At 47.4% G+C, this 25,175-nt stretch overlaps 1 protein-coding gene across 4 annotated transcripts in view; it reads left to right on the top strand.

The window, feature by feature from the left end:
• The window catches only part of PLXNA4 (plexin A4), a 504,022-nt gene that overhangs the window by 25,767 nt on the left and 453,080 nt on the right, over nt 1-25,175 (top strand). For all 4 annotated transcript variants that reach the window (XM_071734217.1, XM_071734218.1, XM_071734220.1 and 1 more), the window contains exon 2: nt 7,842-9,105. In XM_071734217.1, coding sequence (XP_071590318.1) covers nt 7,927-9,105 — 1,179 coding nt within the window. In that variant the 5' untranslated portion in view covers nt 7,842-7,926. The remainder of the gene's footprint in view (nt 1-7,841; nt 9,106-25,175) is intronic.

Raw genomic sequence — 25,175 nt, 5'->3', positions numbered from 1 at the left:
TTTCTTTGTTTTTCTCAGTGTTTTGGACCTCTATGTGCTCATACACACATTCCTCAAGGTAGAAAAAACACAAGTTAGGCCTTGTTGGGACATGGTTTGCTTGAAATCCATGACCTTGTGTCCTCTTGCATCAATAGTTTGTCTGGGAGTTTACATTTCCCCACTGATAAGGAATAATTTTCCTGGATTTATCCTCAGAATGCTTTCAGGAGACTGGGATGTGAATTGTTGCCTGCACCACAGAGGGTGGATTCATCCACGGAGACTCCTGGCTGAGTCTCCTCCAGAAAAAAAGAGAGTTTAACTCCACTCTCTGGATTTGTAGGTTATTTCCACGACCTCAAAAACTCCATTCATATTTCTCTGGCACTCAGTATTTGTGTTCTGTCCTTGGGAGTCTCCGTGTAGCAGATTCCTGGAGGAACTGAGAAACTATCAGAAACCTCTCTGCTCTCCTTCCAAAGCACAAAAGAAGCACAGCTCTGACCTGCTTCTGCTGATAGGAATCTGAAATTCAGGCAGAGACAGCATCCACATGCAGTTTTATCACATGGAGCTGAAATCAGGAATAAAAGAAAAAATTCCTACTCATGGCAAGAGATAATCCCATCACTTAAAGTACCTCTGGCAGATGGGCAGGTAGCAAGGTGATGGGCACCATCTGGGTGCCTGAATAGAATAATCTCCATGAAAAGGGAAGGCTGTGCTGTCCTGCCTTCATTTAAGTACCTTGCAAACAACCCACTCCTGAAATAATTCCCTTTATTTGGGACAAGCTGCAACTTGAGCTGGGACCTGTTCACTGCAGCCAGCTCCAAAAAAAAGGGGTCTGGCATGGGATGCCCTCCAAGAGAGCCTTGTCTCCAGCTTCCACCAGGCACTGGGCAGGTTGTAAGTTTGGAGAGAAGGGATTTAGCTGAATTTAGAAGCCCATCTTTGTTGGGGAAGCTGCAAACAATGTCTCTGTATGAGTTTTCTCACCATGGAGGCTCCTAAAGAAAAGCTTCTATCCATGGTAATCAGGGTTTATTAAAGGAAGCCAGAAAAGAGGAGGGGAGGGGGGTGAAAAAAAATCTTTAGCTGAGATTAAAGGGATTGGGTAGCTTCACTTGGTGCTGAATCTGCTGTGTTCTGGCTCCATTTCTGGGTGTCTGCTTTGTCAGCATCTGTGCACAACCTCCTGCATCCCAGGCAATGAATGGCCTGGCTGTGCCTCAGCAGAGCAAATGTAAACAGAGTCTGCTGTCTCATTAACACTGAGCTTCATTAACCCCCAGCCCATGCCATCAGCATTGCCCAGGAGCCCTGGGTGCTCCTGGCTTCCTCCTAGCCAGGTTTCTGCTTGGTGGAGGAATCACTGAGCCTGTCCCATCACCTGCTGGACCCCTATGGTGGGCTCAGAGCAGCTCTGGAGGTGGAGATGGAGGAGCTGGTCCTGTCCCAGGGCTGTTTTTCAACACTTTTGGGTCCTTGTTCTAGATTTTAATATCTGCTTTTGAATTTTAGAGCTGGAGCCAGGGTGGGTTTGCTTCTGTGGCTCTTTGCACCCCTGCTCTCATGCATTGCTCCTCCTGCTGCTGTCCTTGCAGTGCCAGAGGACCTGGTGATGTCAATCTGTCTGTCACCTTTCTTTGATGGCAGGAGGGTTGTGCAAGTGTGTGTGAGCCAACTGGGGAGGGAGATGTTGGCATCTCCCAGTGAGAGGTTCCTTTCAGGAGGTCTCATTGCAGGGGGTGGATTTGTGCCACTCACCAGTATGGGGACATGGTGACATGGGGGACATGACCATGGCTTTTGTGGGGTTGTCAAGCAACACTGAATGTCCCAGCTCTCTTTTTCCCCCTCTACTTCCTCCCAACTCCTTCCCTTTCTCTACATTGACAGACCTGTCCTTTGTGTTCTCTTGATTCCTGATCTATTCCTACTTCCTCAGCCATAAAGCATCCTTCTTGGCTTTTTCCCCTTGAAATCAGCTGCATTTTTAGGTTGTAATCAGCAATCTTTAGCTTTCCCAAATAATAGCAGCCACTATCTGACTTAAAAGAAGTTGGGAGAGTTTCTTTCTCTTAGACTTTTTTAGGTTTTTTTGCATCCAAAGGCTTCTTAATCAGGGCCTAATCCATTTACCAATGGGTGTTGTAGAGCTGTGTCCTGGAGAGCCCTGAGAAGAACCAAGCTGCACCCTTTAACTCAATGAACTCCAACCTTTAACTCAATGGACTCCAACTTTTGCTGGAAATGGTCAGTAACATGTAAAAAATAACCACACTGTAGGGTAGCATCATAACCAGGAAAGGAAACCATATCTTAAATCAAACTCTGAGTTCAAGGGGATGTGTTATTATTTGCAAGGCACAGAGTTGAGTCTCTGCTTCCACAAGTGATGCAAGACCCCACGTAGGAGCTGACTCAGACCTTCAGAGGAATGGAATTCTGTATGAAACAGCTGGATTTGCAAGAAGGTTTCCTCTAATTTGGTTTCCCATCCAAACTAGGTTCAGATCTGGTGTAGCTCCAGTTCTGAAAGCAGCAATGATATCTTCCTTTGAGTTTGCTGCCTCCCAAAAAGGTTGTGTAGCAGCACAGCTACAGTCAGAGCAGGAGATCAGCAGTGTCTTGGCCTTTCTATGCTGTGGAGTGATGAAGAGACCCACCCAGCCTTATAAAAAAAAGCTTTTAGGGTATTTTTATGACCTGTGCCACCCCTCCAGCATCACCATTGCCTGGGAAAGGTGCAGCAGAGCACCTCTCCTGGCAGAGAGAGAGAAAAAGCAGGGGGACTTTCTGACAAAAAAAGGCCTTTCCCTATAGATTCATGGGTCTTTAGGGGGTGTGTGAGCTTGCCAGGGACACTGGTGATGAAGAGGCTGCTGTGGCAGGAGTCACATAAAGGGACAGTCTGGGCTCAGGCAGGAATGGGATCCTGGTATCACTGCTGGTCACATCTCTGGGTGAAAAGTGATCCTGGTCATTGTGAGAAGGGAATTTGGATTTATTTGGGGAATACCCAACTCAGAGCCTAAGCCCAGGCCTGCTCACTGTGACCTTTTGTTTTATTTGCTTTTTTCTTTTAGTATAATTAGTCTCTTGCAGCCTGAGAGGAATGGAATTCTGTATGAAACAGCTGGACTTGCAAGAAGGTTTCCTCTAATTCCTTTTCCCATCCAAACTAGGTTCAGATCTGGTGTAGCTCCAGTTCTGAAAGCAGCAATGATATCTTCCTTTGAGTTTGCTGCCTCCCAAAAAGGTTGTGTAGCAGCACAGCTACAGTCAGATCAGCAGTGTCTTGGCCTTTCTATGCTGTGGAGTGATGAAGAGACCCACCCAGCCTTAAAAAAAAAAGCTTTTAGGGTATTTTTATGACCTGTGCCACCCCTCCAGCATCACCACTGCCTGGGAAAGGTGCAGCAGAGCACCTCTCCTGGCAGAGAGAGAGAAAAAGCAGGGGGACTTTCTGACAAAAAAAGGCCTTTCCCTATGGATCCATGGGGCTTTAGGGGGTGTGTGAGCTTGCCAGGGACACTGGTGATGAAGAGGCTGCTGTGGCAGGAGTCACATAGAGGGACAGTCTGGGCTCAGGCAGGAGCCCTTGGATGGTGGGGTCATGGCATCACTGCTGGTCACATTTCTGGGTGAACAGGCAAGTGGTCCTGGTCATTGTGAGAAGGGAATTTGGATTTATTTGGGGAATACCCAACTCAGAGCCTAAGCCCAGGCCTGCTCACTGTGACTTCTTGTTTTATTTGCTTTTTTCTTTTAGTATAATTAGTCTCTTGCAGACTGAGAGGAATGGAATTCTGTATGAAACAGCTGGACTTGCAAGAAGGTTTCCTCTAATTCATTTTCCCATCCAAACTAGGTTCAGATCTGGTGTAGCTCCAGTTCTGAAAGCAGCAATGATATCTTCCTTTGAGTTTGCTGCCTCCCAAAAAGGTTGTGTAGCAGCACAGCTACAGTCAGATCAGCAGTGTCTTGGCCTTTCTATGCTGTGGAGTGATGAAGAGACCCACCCAGCCTTAAAAAAAAAAAGCTTTTAGGGTATTTTTATGACCTGTGCCACCCCTCCAGCATCACCACTGCCTGGGAAAGGTGCAGCAGAGCACCTCTCCTGGCAGAGAGAGAGAAAAAGCAGGGGGACTTTCTGACAAAAAAAGGTCTTTCCCTACGGATCCATGGGGCTTTAGGGGGTGTGTGAGCTTGCCAGGGACACTGGTGATGAAGAGGCTGCTGTGGCAGGAGTCACATAGAGGGACAGTCTGGGCTCAGGCAGGAATGGGATCCTGGTATCACTGCTGGTCACATCTCTGGGTGAAAAGTGATCCTGGTCATTGTGAGAAGGGAATTTGGATTTATTTGGGGAATACCCAACTCAGAGCCTAAGCCCAGGCCTGCTCACTGTGACCTTTTGTTTTATTTGCTTTTTTCTTATAGTATAATTAGTCTCTTGCAGACTGAGCAGAATGGGAAAGTCCGTGGCACTTCACTGCTTCTCTTCCTGGCTGCTGTGATTTCTGTTTTCCAGACAGAGTTTATAAAAAGACCTGCTTAGACCTCCCCTTGCTGCATCTTCTAAGAGACAGGACAAACCCAGCTCTATCCTGCAAGCTAAGCAACCAATCCTCCTCTTCCCTCTGCTGTTATTTATTAATTAAGCCAAACTTTAAATTACAGCCCTTAGAGACTCAAGTACTGATTGGGAGCCCAGGACTTGTGGTGATAGGACAAAGGGTTTCAAACTAAAAGAAGATGGATTTAGACTAGATACTAAGAAGAAATTCTTTGCTGTGAGGGTGGTGAGACCCTGGCCCAGGTTGTCCTGAGAAGCTGGGGATATCCCATCCCTGGAAGTGTTCAAGGTTGGATGGGACTGGGAGCAACCTGGGCTGGTGGGAGGTGTCCCTGCACATGGAAGGGGGATGGAACTGGGTGGTCTTTAGGGTCCTTTCTAACCCAACCTATTCTGTGACAGAGAGTGCAGGGCAAACAACAGGAGCAGGTAGGAGAGGAGGAGTGAGTGCCAGCTGTGTACAAGGGGAAAATCCTACTCCTAGGGTCATTCCTATGGCTGATGGAAGATGAGGAAATAGCCCCAGGCTCCTGCTCACCCTGCTTTGTCCCCAAAGGCTGCTTCTCTGCTTGCTTGGTGGCTATCAGTTCTGGCAGGCTGTTGGGGTTGGCAGATGCTGAGCACCTTTCCCCATGAAATTCACTATTTTCACCCTTGTCTGCTGCAAAAGAGATTCCATCCAACCTTCCTGGAGTTTCTCACTGGGGTCTCTGCTTTCCAGATCAAATTTGCTGGCTTTGCTTGGGGGAAGGTTACCCTCACCACTCTCTACAATCAAGGGACAGTCTCATCCCAAAGTGCCTTTCCTGCTTGGGCCTCAAAAGACTTCTTGTCTGAAGTCTATGTCCTTTTATATTGACCACTTATTTTAATGGGCAGATTCTGTCCTTTTGTTCCAACTCTATTTTTTAGGCATTGTGGTGACCTTCAATCAGATGGCTCCTGTTGCAGGAGAGGGGTTGTTGCTCCTCCAATTTTCAGGTCATGGCAGTACCCACTTCCCTGCCTCTGCAGGGCTAAGAGGAGCAAAATAGAGTAAAACATGAGTGAAATAGATATCTTTCTAGTACTTGAAAAGAATAATTCCTCCCTAGATCTGTCTGGTGCCCGATCAAACCAACGTCTGTTAGAAATCCATGGATCATAACTCAGAAGTGACGGGAGGGTCACCACGTGATGTTTCTGAACACAGGACTCACACAGGGACAGCTTCCCTCTTCTGCTGCTCTCTCAAGGATGAGAAAGAGGAATGGTTGTGCAGGGAGAGCTCATCCCATGGCTGCTCTATCTATCATAATAAAGGTTATTAAAAGCCTACGTGACCAGCCTGAGGATCCCCCCCGAGCGAATCCTCTCCTGCTCGCAAGGCAGTCCTGCAAACTCTGCAGTATAAGCTTGATTTTATTAAATATTTGCTTGACCAGAAAGGCAAAGTAGAAGAAGAGGGTAAACATTCCTAAAGTAAATGTGAAATGACCTTTGTCCATCAGCCAGCCAACTGTGGCTGCTGCAGTGGGAGGTGAAGGTGATCAGAGAACAGCTTTGAAATTCAGGGTATTGGGAGAATTTTGAAATGTTTGGGATGGCATAAAAGTGGTGGATGCTGTACGAGCCCAGACTTCCCCTTTCCACTATCAGATCTAATGAGTCTACAGGTCAAAAGAAGACAGGATTTTTTCTCCTTATGACTTCTTGAAGTCAGTTTTTCAGTTCTGCTGGTGCCAGCAGAGCTGCACAGATTTGCAAGAGCTGTGAATCCAGAGCTGTGTCACTGCCACATCTCCCTCCCTGCTGGGATCTGCAGTGGTTTTTTTTGATTTTTTTTTTTCCATGCCTCCTATTTGCACAGGGCTGGCTGTCATCACCTTTGCTCAGCAAGTTTCACCCCCCCCCCCCATTTCAGCACAGTCACTCTGTGTAAGGGGTGATAGGACACTGGCCTACAGGAGGGTTTTTTTTTTTTTAAACCAGGAACAGTTTTGTAAAATTCTTTTCTGGATGTTAAAGAGGGATGGAGGGATGAAAGGCTTGTGTGGCTCAGCCTGGCCACCAGTAATGGACTCATGTAGTCAGCACTCACCAATGAGCTTGGCTTTTCAGACCTGGGCTGGTGGGATTCCATCTCCTCCCACCTGCTCTGTGAGGCCATGGAGGGTCAAAACTGTTCCTGATATAGAAGAAGCCATGAAAAAGTGAAGGAACAGGGAGCCCATGGACGTGTTGAGTAGCAAGGTGCATTTCCATGGCATGAGGATGGGGCTTAGGTGATGTGCTTACTAAAGCTGTATGAACCCCATTACTGTTCCCAAAACCCTGGTTAAAACCTAGAAGGTTTTAAGAGACTGAGTGGTGCAGGATGGGCCCCTTTTCCTCTTTGGAAAGTCACTGGACTGGTCCCAGTGTTGGCAGTTTTCCTATTTCTTGGTCCTTTAGACTTTATTACTGCTATTAATTAGGTGATTCCTTTGTCCTCAAAGCTGTACCTCTCTTTAAGACAATGCTTTTGTGGCTTTGTGGTGGGTAGAGAGTGGTCTTGTGGTCAGAAATTAGGGGAGGGAGGAGACCTGGTGCTGAGTTTGCTCTGTGCTTGGCTGCATGGCTTTTGAAGATGTGGCTCTGAAGGTTGGCACACACCAACTCCAACATCCCTACTCCAAGTTGGACCAACAGGAGGCAGCTGTGAAGCCACAGAAACTGTTCAAATAGGCTTTTCCTGGACTGAAGTCCCCCTGAAAGGTTAATTTCAGGCCAGAGCTGCCTTCCTCCTGGCAAATTTGAAGGCTTGTAGAAGAGCTCAGCATCCCTCTGGACCTGTCCCTGTATGCAGGTCCCTGACCTTCTCCAGGCTTCAGACCCTCATCCAGCAGAGCAGGATGATAATCCTTCTCCAGTTCTCTTTTCTGAGCCAGCAAATCCACAGATGGGTCAAATTTGGCAGTGCCAATAGAAATACTGCTGGATGTTTCACCCATCAGCTTCTGCACTGCTCTGGCTTCAGATGGATTTTTGTGCTGCAACGTGGGACACGTGTGTGTGAAATGGAGAGCAAAAAGGGTGCTGGTTTGTTATCCTGCTGTGTGTTTCCTCCTCTTTCTACCCACAGTTTTGCTTTCAGGAGGACTCCCTGTGTGCTGGTTTTCAGTAGAGAGCTCAGAGATGAGAAAGGGAGGATTAGCAATTAAATATGCTCTGATGAAGGCAGGGCTGGGGAGGAGGGAGGAGGAAGGAATACTCCATAGTAATATAATTTGTTTTCTCTTCTCTTTGCTTGCAGGACCAAATCCTCCAGGGAATTGGTGTTGTGAGGACCCTTCCAGCTTTTAATCCTCCTTCCCTTGGGAATACAAACCTTTCTAATCATGTCACCAGCCATGTGGAAATGGACTTGCCTGTTTTCTCACCTCCTGCTGTCCACCACAGTGTCACCTCTTAGCAGGCAGCAGCCACTTCATCCAAAGAGACCCTTCCTCACTTTCACTGGGGACCGAGCAGAAGGAAACTTCAACCACTTGGTGGTGGATGAAAGAACTGGGCACATTTACCTGGGAGCTGTCAACAGGATCTACAAACTCTCCAGTGACCTCAAGGTCCTGGTGACCCACCAGACTGGTCCGGATGAAGATAATCCCAAGTGTTATCCTCCCAGGATAGTCCAAACCTGCAACGAACCCTTGACACCCACTAACAACATAAACAAAATGCTCCTTATAGACTATAAAGAGAACAGATTGATAGCCTGTGGGAGTCTTTACCAGGGCATCTGCAAGCTTTTGAGGCTGGATGACCTCTTCAAGCTGGGAGAGCCCTTTCACAAGAAGGAGCATTATCTCTCTGGGGTGAATGAGAGTGGCTCTGTTTTTGGAGTCATTGTTTCTTACAGCAACATGGATGACAAGTTGTTCATTGCCACTGCTGTGGATGGCAAGCCTGAGTATTTTCCCACCATTTCCAGCAGAAAGCTCACCAAGAACTCCGAGGCAGATGGGATGTTTGCATATGTCTTTCACGACGAGTTCGTGGCCTCTATGATCAAGATCCCCTCGGACACCTTTACCATCATCCCTGACTTTGATATCTACTACATCTATGGCTTCAGCAGTGGTAACTTTGTCTATTTCCTGACTCTACAGCCTGAGATGATCTCACCACCTGGTTCCACCACGAAGGAGCAAGTTTATACCTCCAAGCTGGTCAGGCTTTGCAAGGAGGACACAGCCTTTAACTCCTACGTTGAGGTGCCCATTGGCTGTGAGAAAAACGGGGTGGAGTACAGATTGCTCCAGGCTGCCTACTTGTCTAAGGCTGGAGCCATCTTAGCAAGGTCTTTGGATGTTGGCCCTGAGGATGATATCCTCTTCACAGTCTTCTCCAAGGGGCAGAAAAGGAAGATGAAGTCCTTGGATGAGTCTGCACTTTGCATCTTTGTCCTGAAAAAGATCAACGATCGCATCAAGGACAGATTGCAGTCCTGCTACAGGGGAGAGGGGACTTTGGATTTGGCTTGGCTTAAAGTCAAGGACATTCCCTGTAGCAGTGCGGTGAGTGAAGCCCCTAAAACACCCAACCTTAACCCCCCCTTGTGTGTTCACAGATCTTTGAGAGTAGCTCAACAATCAGAGCAGGGACCAAGGATCTGAGATGGTTTCATCCCACTCCTGGCTCTGCCTCCAGCTCACCACACCACCCAATTTAACCAGATGATGCCTCAGTTCCCTTAGGGACAAGCTGACACTTTCTGACCTCCCCAGGCACTGGTGCATTGGGTGATGGACTAAGCCAAGGGGCCTTGGAATCTTTAGGAGGAACTTGTTTGTTGGAATTACTTCTCCGTGCAATTTGTTAGGGGTGAAATCATCTTTCCTTGTGCAGACTTGGCTCAAAACTAAAGCAAAACAAGACCTAGATTATATCAGCAGCCTTGTGCTGGTTTAATTATATTTCCCCAGGCTGGACTCAAAGCAGGGTTTGTTTAGGGAGCTTTGTGAAGCCAGGGCTTTGTTTCTTTTAGGGCTGAGAATCACTGGTCATTAGCCATCAAAATTCCTCATCTTCCCGTTTCCAGCCACTCCAGTTTTCTGCAGTGAAAAATTAAAGCCTGGCTGCAGATACAAGGATTAAAATGCTGTGAGATTTAAGAGCAGGAGTGGGGAAGAAGCTGGTCCACCTGACCTACAAATAGCCTTAAGAAACTACCTGAGTTCATCCCATCAGTTCACTAAAGTGTCACTTGCAGAAATCTGTGCCCACCCTGCCAGCATCAGGCTGGCTTTGATTCCAGGCACAGGAATCAGCATTCCAGCCCCTGGGTGGCTGTAATAACCTCTTGGATTTCCTTCCTTAATTACTTCTTTCAAGTGAGAGTCAAGCTCATGTCTGAGAAAAGGGAAGATGGAACAACACCAAACCACTTCCCTGCCCCATAATTCCAAGGCAGTCAGGGTTTGGGATATGGGATTGCTCAGATTGTCCTTCGTACTCCAACCTCTTTTCCTGGGGGATCCCTGCTGTTGTTGCCTTGCAGGACAAGGATGGACCAAGAGCAAACAGATGGGAATTTCAGTGCAGGGAGAATGGTCCTGCCTTGCTCTGCCCTTATTCCCCTTTACACCAGTGCCCTCAGTTGCCTTTCCTTGCTCTGCTCTCATCTTCCCACTCCAAACACACAGAGGGACAAGTTGGGATCTCTTCTGCTTAGACCTGTAAGATCTTCCTATGGAATATTGCACAGGGAAAAAGGCTGTGCCCAGATCTGGCTTTGATTTTTTTTTTTTTTTTTTCTGTTTAGCCTCAAGGACTCCATGCATTCAAAGAGCTGCCTCTAGATTTAAGCTGGGATCTTCCCACTGGAGTTTCTTTCTTGGGCTGTTAAGCCTCTCTATGCAGCTGAAAATCTACTCTGCTTGTGCTCCATATGAACATTTGCATCACTGAACCTCTCAGACCTGGAGGTTTAAAACCTCTCAGCCACCTGGCTGCTGTGGCTATAGACAGGAGCAAAAAGGCCAACACCTTTCTTGATAAGTCATGGACCAAAAAGTCAAATATAGCAACCAGATTTGTAGGGACAGAGTTTGGGGAGAGGACAAGGAGCCAGGGACTGAGTGATACGGTGGGAAAAAACTGCTCCAGCATATTTGTGACTGCAATTTTTTCACTGTGAATCAGAGGTGCTAATGCTTCCCAGCTAAAGAAAGAGCCTGGAGATACCTGAAATAAAAATAGGAGTCTGAAAAAGTCTTAACTAAGTGGGCTATGCTCTACTTAAATGAGTCTCCTCCGAGCTGCTGGCAAGCCCTGGCTGAGCTCAGCTGTGCTGCCCTAGGGAAGAGGTATTAGTGACTTGGCTGCTGTCAGGGTTGCAGAGTCCAGCTGCTAAGCTTGGAAAATATTTAAGGCTTGGTGAAGTATTTTTGAGCCTGGCTCTATGTCTGTGAGGACCTCATCTCCTTTCCTGATGTCCTTCTTGCCACCATCCCTCAGCTCTGCCTCTTAGCATGTTTATGTGAAGCAGCTCTAAAAGCAATTACAAAGCCATCAGTGAGACTTTCCCTGGTTTTGTGTGGATGTCAAATATTTCTCTGCTGGTGCAAATAGAGGCTTGACCTGTCTGTGATCAAGGCTGGACCTGAACTTCAGCTCTGCTGCTCTGCCTTCAGCAGCCAAAGTCCTGCTTAGGAACAGATAGAGCCTGGAATTGAGCAGATGGGTAGAGATAAGCTGTGAGAAAGAGTGTTAAAAGACATATCCAGCCCTTCTCTGTGCTATTAACTTTAGGACTGTGGACTCTGGAGCTGGGCTCACAGAATGAGCCCATTTATTTTGGTAATAAATATTTTTCTAATGCTAACTGATTCAAAGGAGATCCATACATTAGGATGCTTCTGTTCCTGCCTTGGTGCAGTGGTTGCTCAAGGTCACTTCAGGGCAAAAGAAATCTCTTGGGGACCATTCTCAGCACAGTTCTAAGCTGCAATGGGCACACAAATTTAATTACAGGGATATAGGGGGAATTAACTGACCAGAGTAGTAGAGTGCAGAGTCCTTAGTTTCTCTGCTCAGGACCTGGCATCCCTCCGGGCTGGATGGAGCCCTCATGGTCAATATGTGTGTCCAGATGTCCTGCAGAGTCAGATATCCTGGAGATTTGCCCTTGGTCTGATTTGCAAACCCAACGTGAAGGTAAAGGATGGAGGCACAACCATGTCATGATCTTGTGCTTCTCTCATGCCAACCACATGTGGGTGGTGGAGATGTATAGCAGTGTGACAGGATCTCCAGGATGGGAATTACAAAAGTCCTGAAATGAATGGAGGATTCTCAATGTTAATTCCTTTCCTGCTCCTGTGTTATAGCTGTCCTCCTATTAACCTTCAGCATAAATCAGGGAAAAATGATGGATTTTAATGCCTGGGAAGTTGATTTGCAAATTGGCCATGTTCACGCAAGTGATGAACAGTTCCAGGTAATACCTCTCTGGTTTTCCTCTCTCCAAATACTGGATAATAGCTGATATTTAAAGAGTACATTTGACCCTAAATGCTTAGAAATTCGTATCATCAGAGAAAAATGAGGCTGAGAAAAAAAAAGAGAGTCTTAGGAGGTCATCTGATTTGCCCTCGTGCCCTAGTTATAACATTTCTGACAGATGTTTGTCTCACCTGTTCTTAACCTCCAGCAATGGAGTTTCCACTCTCTCCATAATCTGTCTTTGCTGCTAGGAAGCTTTCCCTCATGTTTAATCTAAAGCTCCTTTCCTGATCCCACAGCCATTCCTACTTATACAGCCACAGAGAGGACCTTTGGCTACCTAGCAAGAGCCTCGTGTGTCACCAAAAAATGACCACAGACAGCAATGTATGGAGCAGAGGGAGTGATGTTGTGGGAACACACAGGGTGTTGGAGGAAGGAAGATTTGTTCTGGAGGGAAAAAAAAAACCAAACAGCATCCTTAAAACAGAAAGCAGTCTTCATGTTGGATAAAGAAGGCTGTGGTTTAAAAATGCTTCATAAAGTTTGTAATTATTGTTCAATACAGTTGAGAAATGCTGGATTTCTTTGAAAAAAAAAAGGAGGATGGAGAGGTAAATGGGCCATTTTGATACAGGACTTGATTGGTGGGTGATTTGGTGATTTTTTGTTACTAGAGGATAGGATTAGCAATAGGTGCATTTTACAACTGAGTGAGAATTGTACTATAGTGATGCTCAGTACTGGAGGCAAGAGGATCTCCCCCTACACCCTGGGGAGCAAGCAGGTGAAATGCTGGGAGGGAAATACAAGCATGAAGCAATCCTAAAAGCACTGAATGGTTTGGGTTGGAAGAGACCTTAAAAATCATCTCATTTCTACCCCCTGCCATGAGCAGGGACACCTCCCACCAGCCCAGGTTGCTTCAAGCCCCATCCAACCTGACCTGAGACCCTGGCAGGGATGGGGCAGCCACAGCCTCCCAAGGCAACTTCTTCCAGTGCTACCACCCTCATGCTAAAGAATTTCCTCCTCATGTCTAACCTAAACTCCCCTCTTCCAGTTTAAAACCATTCCCCCTTGTCCTATCACTACACAAAGATCTCCAGCATTTCTGTAGCTCCTTCAGGTATTGGGAAGTGCTCTAAGGTTTTCCCAGGTGGAACAACCCCAACTCTCTCAACTTCTCTTCATAAGAGAAGTTCTCCAGCACTCTTAAGTCTTCTCTCCCCACTGAAGAAGAAGAGGGCATTGGAGTCTGACCCCAAAAGCATGAGGATACCATGGGGAGATGGGGTAGGAATGGGAATCCTTGCTGGAGTTTTGGCTTGCAATGAAGTCCCAAACATGGGGTGTTGTTGGCTTGCAATCCCAGCTGTGGGTTTAGGAGCTGATTGCAACCCAGAGCTCCCAGCCTGGGGGATCCTGCTCTCCTCATCTCTGTAATCTACTTCTCAGCATCACCTGCCAGCCTCACAGACTCCAGGCCCTGGAACAGAGGTGTCACCTCCAGCTGTAGCTTTTACAGGATACACAGCACAAATATCTGTTCAAGATAATCAAAATGTCTCTCCCCAGCTATCACCTGGCTTCTGCTTTTTGCTGGTATTTTCTTTTCCTTTTGCCAGGAAACGGAGTTTGACTGTTTAAATTACTGCATGCAGCCTCTTCCTGTTTTTCATGGCAGCTCTGTCACTTGGGAGAAAGAAAGAAATGTTTTCAAAGCTGGCCAGCCAACAAAAGGCCTTGTGGAAAGAGCTGGGCAATCTTTTTCCAACACTTTGCTAACAGAGGGCAGGAGAGGTGGATGGTTGGGACCCCACTCATTGTCTGACGAGTGGCTTGGCTGTAAAGGCTTCCTGTGCTTCTGATTGCTCAAAGTAAAACTTAGCTGGTACCTCCCCAAAACATCTCTGCAGATAGATCAGAGCTCCTTGAGAGCCCTGCTACTCCTTCAAACATCTCTTCCTCAAGTGGAGTCTGCTCTCCAGCTCCCTCCTACTTTTCCTACATCCCCCTTGTCCATCTTAGGTCTTTGCCCACCAAGCTCTGCTGGGACTCAGGGGGTTTGGCTGAGTCCAGGAGGAGGTTGTGGAGGGCATGATGCTGAGCAGTCCTTCTGGGGATTGCTGCCAGACATCTCTGGATGCACAGGGTGTATTTTTGGCAGCATGAGCACCTCACAGCAGGATGAATGCTGCTTGGCCCTTGGGATGCTCTATGGGATCTTTTCTGCTCCATACCACAAGGTTAGGAAGGGCCATTTGCTCAGGTGGCAAAAGGGTTTTGTGTCTGATATGGGGTGGTCAGTTTGACATCTGATGAGATGGAATGGCCAGGATTTTCCTTCTAACAACACACTGCATGATTCTTCTCTTCCTCCAGGGGCTTCATTTGTCAACCATGGTGTTAATAGCACACCTGCTTTTGACAGAGCATCCCTGGGACACCCAGAGGAGGAGCAGCATTACCCCTGTTTCACAGGAGGGTTGACTAAAGGCACAGGAAAATGTGATGTGCAGCTCTGTTGGGTCTCCTGGATCTTAGTTCCTTGCCCAGTATTTCCAACTCTTGCAGAAAGAGGGAATATCATCCTTGCTATTGTGTTGCTCCTAGCATGGAAGACAGCAAAAAAGTGATTTGTGAGGAGAGGCTGAGAAAACTGAGGTTGTTCAGCCTTAAGAAGACTTAGGGGAGAGCTTATTATGATGTTCCAGTACTTACAGGGGGGGTACAAAGGGTTTACAAGGAGTCCCATGGACAAGACAAGGAGCAATGGGTACAAATTTCTCCTGGGCACAAGAGGAAGATTTTTCACTCTGAAGACAGTCAGACATTGGAATGGTCTCTCAGGGGAAGTGGTGGATTTCTCCACTCTGGAATGTATTTAAGTCTCAGCTCGACACGGTGCTGGGACATCTCAGATCAACAATAATATGAGAAGGGTTGGACCAGATTATCCCTGAGGTCCCTTCCAACCTGACATTCTGTGATTCTATGGTTTAGAAAAGCTGGAGGTGCTGGAAAGAAGGGGCATTTCAAGGAAATAAAATCATTTTGTCAAGGAAAAAGCAGGAATTTTCATCTTTGTAGCTTTCCCTTAAAAGGGAAGGTTAGGGTGAAAGGGATGTTAAGTTTTGCTCAGCCCTTGGGAAGAGGAACATCTTGCAGCAGGTCCATGTGGTGCTGCCACTTTGGCATTTTCATAGAATCACAGAATAATTTGGGTTGGAAAGAACCTCTAAAGGTCACCCAGTCCAACCCCCTACAGTAAGCAGGGACACCCTCAGCTAGATCAGGTTTCTCAGCTTCTTGTCAAGCCTCACCCTGAATATCTCCAGGGATGAAGCCTCAACCACCTCCCTGATCAACCTCTTTCATTTTCCCACTCCCCTCGTGGTAAAGAACTTGTTCTTAAAACCCAATCTAAATTTTCATTTTGCACACACAGCCCCTGCCCCATTTTCCTGGCATGGGTATGTGAAGCTGCTCTTTTCCCAAGGGAATGACTCAGGGTCCCAGGAATGAGCTATCACTTTCATTATTCCTCATTCCTCAGCCCTGGCCATTCAGGCTTTCCTGAGTGGATCTTTGGGGGGGGGGTCAATGCCACCCGTGCTTGCACAAAGGGTTTTTTTGTTCATCCCTACTGGGTAAGACCATGCACATGAGTTTTGTGGACTTGTCTTCACTCCCAATGATGCTCATGCTTCTGATCCAAAGGGCTTATGGTCAGCTGGGGTCAGTTCTTGGTCAATTTTTAACAGTGCTTTTCTCTTCTTCACTCTGAAGATGCAAGCAAGAGCAGGAAAATTAAAAATAAAAAAAAAATACAGTGTAAGCTGTGTTGGCTGTAGCCTCAGAAATAGGGTAATTCCTCTCTGGGAATGCTGACTGGAGGCTCAGGGATGGAGCAAACAGGCTTCTTGCTGCCAGATCTTTATTTGTATAATTGGCCACATCAGTTTGTGTTGGATGGGAGTGTGTGTGCATGTGCACTGAGCCTCTTGTAGGAGGGACTTGCTGAGCCCAGCAACTTTGATAAGAGGAGACAAGTGTCCTCTTGCCAGCACTGGGAGCTGGGAGGGATGGGGATGGTGGGTTTTACTGGGAAGGTAACACAGCCAAAGGGCAGGCTGAGGGCTTAGGATTTTCTGGGCTTTTTCTGCACTTTCCTGCTCCTCAGTCACCCATCTCCAGCAGGTCTGAGCATCACCCCCCCTGCAAAGCTGGTTCTGCAAAGCTCTGGGGTGAAAGGCACTCAATCCCATCAGAGGGAAATGGGATCTTGCTCCATGAGGCAGAAGCAGAGCAGTGACATGGTTGGTATTTCTCCTGATTATTGCCAGTGGTGGAAGTGCCCAGAGATCACTGAGGATCCTCAGGCTAATGGAGAGCATCAAATCCCCACTGTTCTGAGCAAGGTCCTGGCCCCTCTGTAACTGAAATCAGGAAAGTCTCCCCATCTCTTCCTTTGTGAGGTGATCAGGCAAGCTCATTAACTAATTAGCACTAATTCCTTGGTTATCATGCCCAGAGTTCATGCCAGGGGGGTAATGGAGTTGCAGGGATGAGACCCTTCTGGCTTTTCCATCCACATTCATGCCTCTGAGCAGTGCTGGGTGAGCCCTTCATCAGCCACTCCAGCCTAGGTACATCTGCTGGCAACATCCCAGTTTTTGCACATCCTCCATACCCCACCATTTATTCATTTATTCATTCTCATTTTCAGGAGCTTCATTTCCAGGGGTTTCTCAGGCACCCCATGGGCTCATCTCCACTTTTTTCCCTCAGTGCTGGTCCTTCCTCCCACCTGCCACCTCTTGGCTTTCAGCAGTGGGAGGATAAGGACACTTCCCTGCCTCTGGAAAGTGTTCTGCACTCCAGGCAGGATAAAAAAGTGGATTTGGAGGCCCTGAGGGAGAGAAAAACAAAAACTCTTAAGCATCTCCATCAGCTGAAGCTTGCACTTAAGGGCTGTAAACCAGAGCCTAATTGCACAGAGAGGTTGATTGCATTTGAGGTATTAAATATGTCCCTCAGTACTAAACACCTGCCCTTCCAAAAGGATGCTTCCAGGTGGGTGTGCATGCAGAAATAATGCTGGTAGTAATTAATTACCTTCTTATCACCCCCCTGGCCCTTCACACCTCTCCTTCCAAAATCCTCATTGTCATGGGGGGAAAAAAAAATAAATCTAAAGCAGGCTTTGGAAACAAACTCCTTCTCCAACCCATTTATTGACTTCCCAAGCATAAAGCAAGAGGAAACCTTATGCCTTTAAGTGGCTGGGTGCCAAATGGGCTCACAGTGCTGCTCTCCCCTGGCTCCTCACGTCTGGTTGACCCCGCTCACACAAAATGTTCATTGAGGAGGGAGCAAGGCTCAAGGCTGCTGAGTTGCTGTTGTGTCTGAGATAATTCAGGCACAGCTCCCTCCCCCACCATCAGTCCCAGCTCTGGACCACGTTAGCTCTGCCTCAGCATCTCTCAGCATCAGCCCCAGGTCCTGGTGGTCCCTTCCCCCCATCTTCTGCAGGTGAGCGAGGTGCCAGCTTCTCCATCACTGTCTGGGCCATTATCCTGAGTTTCTTGCCACATGGACAATTAAATTTGTTTCTGGGAAATGATCCTTGCTGCTTTTCCTGCCAGCAGCCCAGGCTGTTTTCTTCTGTGGTCGAGCCCTGCGGTCGCCTGTGGCTCAGCTTTGCATTTTTTGGAGGGCTCCATATGATCTCACATTCTCTTCCCCACTTGGAGATCAGCTCCTTTGCAAATGTGACCTTGAATTGCCTCGCCAGGAGGTTGCCTTGTGGGCTAAGGGGAAAGTTCCTGCAACAGTTCTGGATTTTGTATGTATTTTTAAAATAATAATAATTAATAATAATAATAGAGCAGTGAGCAAAACGCAGCCATCCTGGAAGAGCCAGAAGCAAAGTGACTTCAGCTCCCTTCATCAGCCTGCTGATGCTATTTAAAGCACCTCTGGGTCAGGGGCAGCCTGGAGGTTGCACAATACTGGTTCTGTTGAGGAGGGGGTCAAGGGTCCTCTGGGTTCAGCATCATTTTCTGGGCCAAATCCTGCCCAGAGCCTTCCTGATGGAAGTGTAGCTGCTGGGGTGAAAATCAGTTCAGGGCTTGTCCTGATCCTTGGAGAATGAGGGAAGATGTTTAAGCCTCTGGGAATGTACATTTCTATTTATTTTATATTCCAGCACACGCACCACATAATTTCCACCCCCTGCCCCAAAATAAGAATATTTCTCTATTAACCCCAATTGCATGGAAATGTGGGTCCCCATTATAGCAGGGGGGGTGCAAAGGTGATTAGGGGACTTAAAACATCTCTCTGATGAGGGAAGGCTGAGGGACTTGGGTCTTTTCAGTCTGGAGAAGAAAAGACTGAGGGGGGAGCCCATCAATTCTTAGAAATTCTTCAAGGGGGGGTGTCAGGAGGATGGGGTCAGTCTTTTTTCAGGGGTGCCCAGTGACAGGACAAGAGGTGAAGGGCACAAACTTGACCATAGGCAGTTCCATCTAAGTATGAGGAGCAGCTTCTTATCCTTGAGAGTGGCAGAGCACTGGAAGAGGTTGCCTAGATATCTGGTGGGGTCTCCATCTTTAGGGGAATTCAGAACCCACCTGGACACCATCCTGTGCAACCTGCTTTAGGTGAGGTTGACAGGGGAGCTGATGATCTCCAGAGGTCCCTTCCAAGCCCTGATGTTCTGTGAAAATAGAGATGTTGGAAGCATCCATCCTGGCTGGTGTCAAGGTGGAGATGGGAAAGGCTCTTGTGCCTACAGAGTGATGTCCAGGTCTCATTTGACCATATTTCTGCCCCAGAAACTCCCAACCTGACATCTCCATGTCTGTTCTAGTGTGGGTTTAATGTAAATTTACTGTAAATTTCCATGTGAGGATGTTTATTAGCACTGGCCCAGTCTCTGGCCAACATGACAAGAGCTATGGGATGAAACATAATAATTACAGAGCCAAGATGAACCTGGCTGGGTAGATATTCCAGTTCAGGATGGAGCTGGGAACCTGGGTGTATATTCCAAACTCTCCTTCCCTGCAGCTCTGCTTTGGTGCACAGATAAATGTCAATAAGTGGATGAATGGGGCTCACTGAAAAGCTTTTGCATCTTTCTCCTGAAAATTTCTACAGAATAAACAGGACTCAACATCCTTCCCTGTGCCACCAGCAACCAGTTGCTTCAATTTAAGAGGCAGTAAATAATGTAACCTCAGTGTTTTCTCCCTTATGATGAAGATTCCAATAATATTTAAAATATTTAAAGATGTGTTTGAAAGGCAGGAGAGGCAAGAGACTCAGATAAGCATGAAAATAAATGGCAGAACCACAGAAACACCCCAAGACCTCCATTTCTTCCATGCAGCACTGGAGCTGGTGTAGCTGATAGAACATATGGGGGACATTAGATCAGGAGGAAAAACATCTTTTTTTTCCCTGTTCCAATGTCATTACCCCGTTGTTGTCAGCATTCCAAAATATAATAGGATTTGTTCAGCTGATTTATCCCATAAACAGCAATATTAGCCAGGCACATATTTAGACACAGGGGGAGAGTGGGAGAGGCAGAGTGAGGGACCATAAAATAATAAGAAAAGAAGGAATAAGAATAAGGAATAGGAATAAGGAATAAGAAATAGGAATAAGAAAACCCTCACTGCTCCTAATGAAGGAATGAGCCAGCACTTATTGATGAGTTGGGGCTGTAGGTGGGGATCCCATGCCAAGAAACATCAAAGAATCATAAAATCATCATGGTTGGAAAGGACCTTCAGGATCATCAACTCAAATTATCAGTCCTACATCACCTTAACCACTTAATTACCTCCTGAAGTGCCACATCTACTTGTTTTTTGTTTTGTTTTGTTTTTTTTTTCTCCAGGGATGGTGACTCCACCGCCTCCCTGGGCAACCTGTTCCAATGCTTCACCACTCTTTGTCCTCAAATCCAATCTGAACCTCCTCTGGTATAACTTGATCCCATTTCTTCTTGTCCTATCACTAACCATGAGGGAGAAGAGGTCAACACCTCCCTCTCTTTGGCCTCCTTTCTAATATTTAGAGATGGCAATAAGGTCTCCTCCCAACCTCCTTTTCTCCTTTTCTCCAAGCTTCCTCAACCTCTTCTCATCAGACCTGTCCTCCAGACCCCTTTTTCTGTACCCTCTGAGAGCACATCCATGTCCTTCCTCTACTGTGGTGCCCAAAACTTCACAAAGTACCCAAGATGTGGACACTGTCACAGTGTCCCTGTTTCCCAGGGCTGGCTGCAACCTCTCTCTCACCCAGTCTGATGTTCACATGCAGGAGGAATTTTCACTTTATGGATTGAGTGAATTTCTCCTTGGCTAACACAGGAGCTCTGAATTCCACAAGTACCCAGAGCTGCCCAGAAAAAGGCAGCAAGTGGGAGATTTTGCTTTTTGGGGCTCGAGTGCTTTAGTTTGTTGTTTAAACTGATAACCAGGCTTCTTTAGAATTATAGAATCATAGAATGATTTGGGCTGGAAGGGACCTTGAAGCTCATCCAGTCCCAACCCCCTGCATGGGCAGGGACACCTCCCACCAGCCCAGGGGGCTCCAAGCCCCATCCAACCTGACCTGAGACACTGCCAGGGATGGGGCAGCCACATATCCCCAGGGAAACCTGTTTCAGGATCTCACCACCCTCAAATTAAAGAATTTCTTCCTAATGTCCAACCTCAATCTCCCCTCTTCAGGTTTTAACCCATCGATTTATTTGGGATAGCCAGGGTGTCCTGGCATGGAGCAAAGCTGTGTAAGGTGCTTTTTCTCCTCTGCCACTGATTTGCTGCACAGCTTCTAGCAATACTCTTAACTTATCATAGAATCATAAAAATGGTTTGGGTTGGAAGGGAACTCAAAGCTCATCCAGTCCCAACCCCCTGCATGGGCAGGGACACCTCCCACCAGCCCAGGGGGCTCCAAGCCCCATCCAACATGACCTGAGACACTGCCAGGGATGGGGCAGCCACAACTTCCTTGGGCAACCTGGGACAGGCTCTCCCCACCCTCAAATTCCAGAATTTCTTCCCCATCTCCAACCTCAATCTCCCCTTTCTCTCCAAGTTTTAACCCATTTCCCTTCTCCTCTCCCTACCCCCCCATGTCCAAAGCCCTCCCCCAGCTTTCTTGGAGCCCCTTCAGATATTGGAAGGTTGCTCTAAGGTCCCCTGGGAGCCTCCTCTTCTCCAGGCTGAACAACCCCAATCCCTCAGCCTGGCTTCCCAGGGAGGTGCTCAGCCCTCTGAGCATCTGAGTGGCTCTGCTCTGGACACCTTCCAGGAGCTCTGTGTCCTTCTGCTCTTGGGGACTCCACAACTGGACACAGAGCTCCAGGTGGGGTCTCAGCAGAGCAGAGCAGAGGGGGAGAATCCCCTCCCTTGACTTTCTGTCTCTGCTTCTTTTGATGCAGCCAGGGCCTGCTTGGTTTCTGGGTCCTGGGTCCTTTCTGGGAGATGGTAGGACTGGGCTCAAGGTGGTTCTGGTACAGATGAGCAGCCCTGGAGCTCAAAGAACAAGGAGGGACCTCTCATACCCAGCTGAGCTCTCTCAATTTCCCTGTGCTCAAGAGCAACCTCACATCCACATCCCTCATCCTGACACTCCTCTTACCTTTGAAGGACTTTGAGGCTTAATTAATGCTTTTAAGCATCTCTGGGGTGGTGGGGTGAAGGTGTTGCTGGCATGGAAAGCAGCATTGTTGTTTCATTTCTATAGCACTGTTGGTGTGCCTGGCACGTTGAAGCCCAAATGATAATTTTGCCTGTGCAACAAAATAATAATTATAGTAATTGTGATTCAGTGGAGAATCTCTGGTGGGGGGGGGGCAGAAGGGAGGCATCTGGATTCCATCCAGCAAGGTGCTGGTATTTCTCCCTGGAATAGGAATCAGGGGTGAATGACAGCTGCTAGGAAGGCTCCAGAAATCCTTGTTTAACCATTCTGCTGCCAGCAAGTATTATCAGATATTGGGTCAAGCACATTGTCAGTGAAAAGGAGACAAAGAAAACAGAGAAGGGTGTAGGAACAAGAGAAAGATCTGACACCTTTCAGTGTTGTCACAGACAGCAGTGAAGAGGTTGTGGAGACCTTCTAGAAGATGCCTGCAATGTGCTGGTTGTGTCCATCTTGTGAAGATCACAGAATCATAGAATGGTTTGTGTTGGAAAGGGGCCTTAAAGCTCATCCAGTCCCAACCCCCTGCATGGGCAGGGACACCTCCCACCAGCCCAGGGGGCTCCAAGCCCCATCCAACCTGACCTGAGACACTGCCAGGGATGGGGCAGCCACAACTTCCTTGGACAACCTGGGCCAGGCTCTCCCCACCCTCAAATTCCAGAATTTCCTCCCCATCTCCAACCTCAATCTCCCCTTTCTCTCCAAGTTTTAACCCATTTCCCTTCTCCTCTCCCTACCCCCCCATGTCCAAAGCCCTCCCCCAGCTTTCTTGGAGCCCCTTCAGATATTGGAAGGTTGCTCTAAGGTCCCCTGGGAGCCTCCTCTTCTCCAGGCTGAACAACCCCAATCCCTCAGCCTGGCTTCCCAGGGAGGTGCTCAGCCCTCTGAGCATTTGAGTGGCTCTGCTCTGGACACCTTCCAGGAGCTCTGTGTCCTTCTGCTCTTGGGGACTCCACAACTGGACACAGAGCTCCAGGTAGGGTAAAGCTGGGACATGAGAGGTTGTTACTTGGGAAGGGAATGGCTCTTTGTTAAGTGTCTCTGTTGGATGAGCATGCCTGAGAGAAATCCATGGGATGGGAAGGATGCTCAGGATCACAGGGCACAGGGTGCAGAGGATGGAGATCCAGCCTCTTCTTACACCTCTCTCATCACTGCAGTTGGTGTTTCCAGGAATTTTTTATGCAGACAACGTTTGGCAGATGATGAAAATGGAACATCCTTTAGGATAAAATGCAGCAGCTGGCGAGCACTTGTCCTTCTCCCAGAAGTGTCTTTCTGCCTGCTCAGAAAACCTTTTTCACCTAAGTTTTTTTCTCTCTCTGAGACTCTTACCCCTCATCTCATCTCCAGCATCACCAGGGGAAGTCAGTGCTGCTGTCTTCCAGGTGCCTAACACAGCTTTGCTGCTGAGTTTTGTTCTTACAGAAAAGCTCTAGCAGCTTATTTGATCAATACTTCACTTTGGAAAAATCCCTAAATGCTTATTTACCCAACAGACCATGGCAGTTTCAAAAGACAGAGTCTCCACACTCCATAATCTCTTTTTTAGTTTCGGGGGGGGGTGTGTGTGTGAAAAATTATAAGTGAATTTTTTAAAGCTCATGAAAAGCACTGAACTGAGAGCCACAGAGATCATATTCCTCTGTTTATCCCTCAGTGTCTCATCCATATGATCCTCCAGCCTCTGAGCTAGAAAGGGGAAGTGTACAGGACTGCAGAAGAACTCAGCATCCTTTACAGTCACGTTTGCTGCTCTACAGGTCCCATCCATCCTCCTTGTTTGTAGGATCTGGTGCCATCTGTGAGGTGATGAACCTCAGTGAGCACACACTTCAGGGATCTTCTTGTCAGCCCAGCTGCATGGCTTGGTGTGCTAATGCTGAGATTTGGAAGTATAATGTCACAATTTCTTTTGAAGGAGTGGAAATGAGGTCTACAGAAAGGGAGGTTTGGTTGAGACAGTGATGGTGGTTGGGATGTGAAGACCTCCACAAATGGGAGTGTTTGTACTGTATCAGGCACTCAGGTATTGTCCATCTTCCCTGCCTGGATGAGACTCTTGGGATCTGACTGAAATAACACTTAAGTTAAAGTCATAAAATTGATTTGCACTGGAAAGGACCCTAAAGATCATCCAGGGACACCTCCCACCAGCCCAGGTTGCTCCAAGCCCCATCCAACCTGACCTGAGACACTGCCAGGGATGGGGCAGCCACAGATTCTCTGTGCCAGGGTCTCACCACCATCACAGGGAAGAATTTCTTTCTAATGCCTGATCTAAATCTCCCCTTTCTCAGCTTAAAACCATTCCTGCTTGTCCTATCACTTTATGCCCTTGGCAAAAGTCCCTATCTAGCTTTTCTGTAGCCCTCTCAGGTACTGATTAAAATACCCAAAAAAAGAGTGTAAATATCCCTCTGAAAAATACTGCTGGGTCTCTGAGTCCTTGTTTACCTTGTCCTAGTGTGAGTGTTTCTCCTGGCAGATATTTGGGGGTTAAGCTGACATAGAAGCTGAGGGATGTGGTGAAGCTGGTACCAGTACACCATCTACCAGTAACATCTTCACTTGTTATGGAGAGTGACCAAGGAACATGTCAGAACCATAATTCTGATTATTCTGAATAATTCTGATTGGAAAAGACCTTTGAGATCATCAAACCCAACCATTAACTCAACACTGCCAAGGCCACCACTAAACCATGGCCCTCAGCACCACATCTCCAGGGCTTTTAAATCCCTTCAGGGATGGGGACTCTACCACTTCCCAGGGAAACCTGTGCCAGGGCCTGATGTTGTTTTCCTGTTCACATGATATCTATGAGAAGCTTCTCTGGATCATCAGTCTTGGATTTTCCTTCCTGGTGGCATAAACTGTTCCACTCTGCTAGCCCAGTGCTGCTTCCAGAGCAGGAATGCTGCTGCTGACCATTCCCAGTGCCTGGCTAAGGCAATGTCCATAGAAAAAGTGGGAACAAGAGTTGGAGAACAAACCATGGGCTGGAAAGTATTTGGAGTGGCTGCTCACTGGCTCTGTGGTTGTGATGGAGTCAGCAACCCCTGAAATCTGTGGTGGGCATCTCTGAGGGCTGAAAAGAGTAATAAGGAAAGTAATCACTGCCAGTCTTGCTTAAATTTTGTAATATTAGGGTCTACACCATTTTTAGGGGTTCACCAATGGGTGTACATTGTAGACATCTTTTAGCACCTTGCTCATTCAGAAAGTTGTGACTTCAAGGATTCTAGATTTATGGCAACAATTACTCCTTACTACTAATATGCCAGCTCTGCTGAGCAAAAGGCCTGAAGACTGAAGAAACCTGTTGGTCTCTGTAAGAAAGGCAGCCTCCTCTTCAGGAAATTGCAAATTTTATGACGTGGAGGTATATGGGATAGACTGT

This window comes from Heliangelus exortis, chromosome 1 (genome assembly GCF_036169615.1).
Source record: "Heliangelus exortis chromosome 1, bHelExo1.hap1, whole genome shotgun sequence".
NCBI classification, from domain to species: Eukaryota; Metazoa; Chordata; class Aves; order Apodiformes; family Trochilidae; genus Heliangelus; species Heliangelus exortis.
Note: the sequence above shows the minus strand (reverse complement) of the source record. Positions and strands in the feature narration are given on the sequence as shown.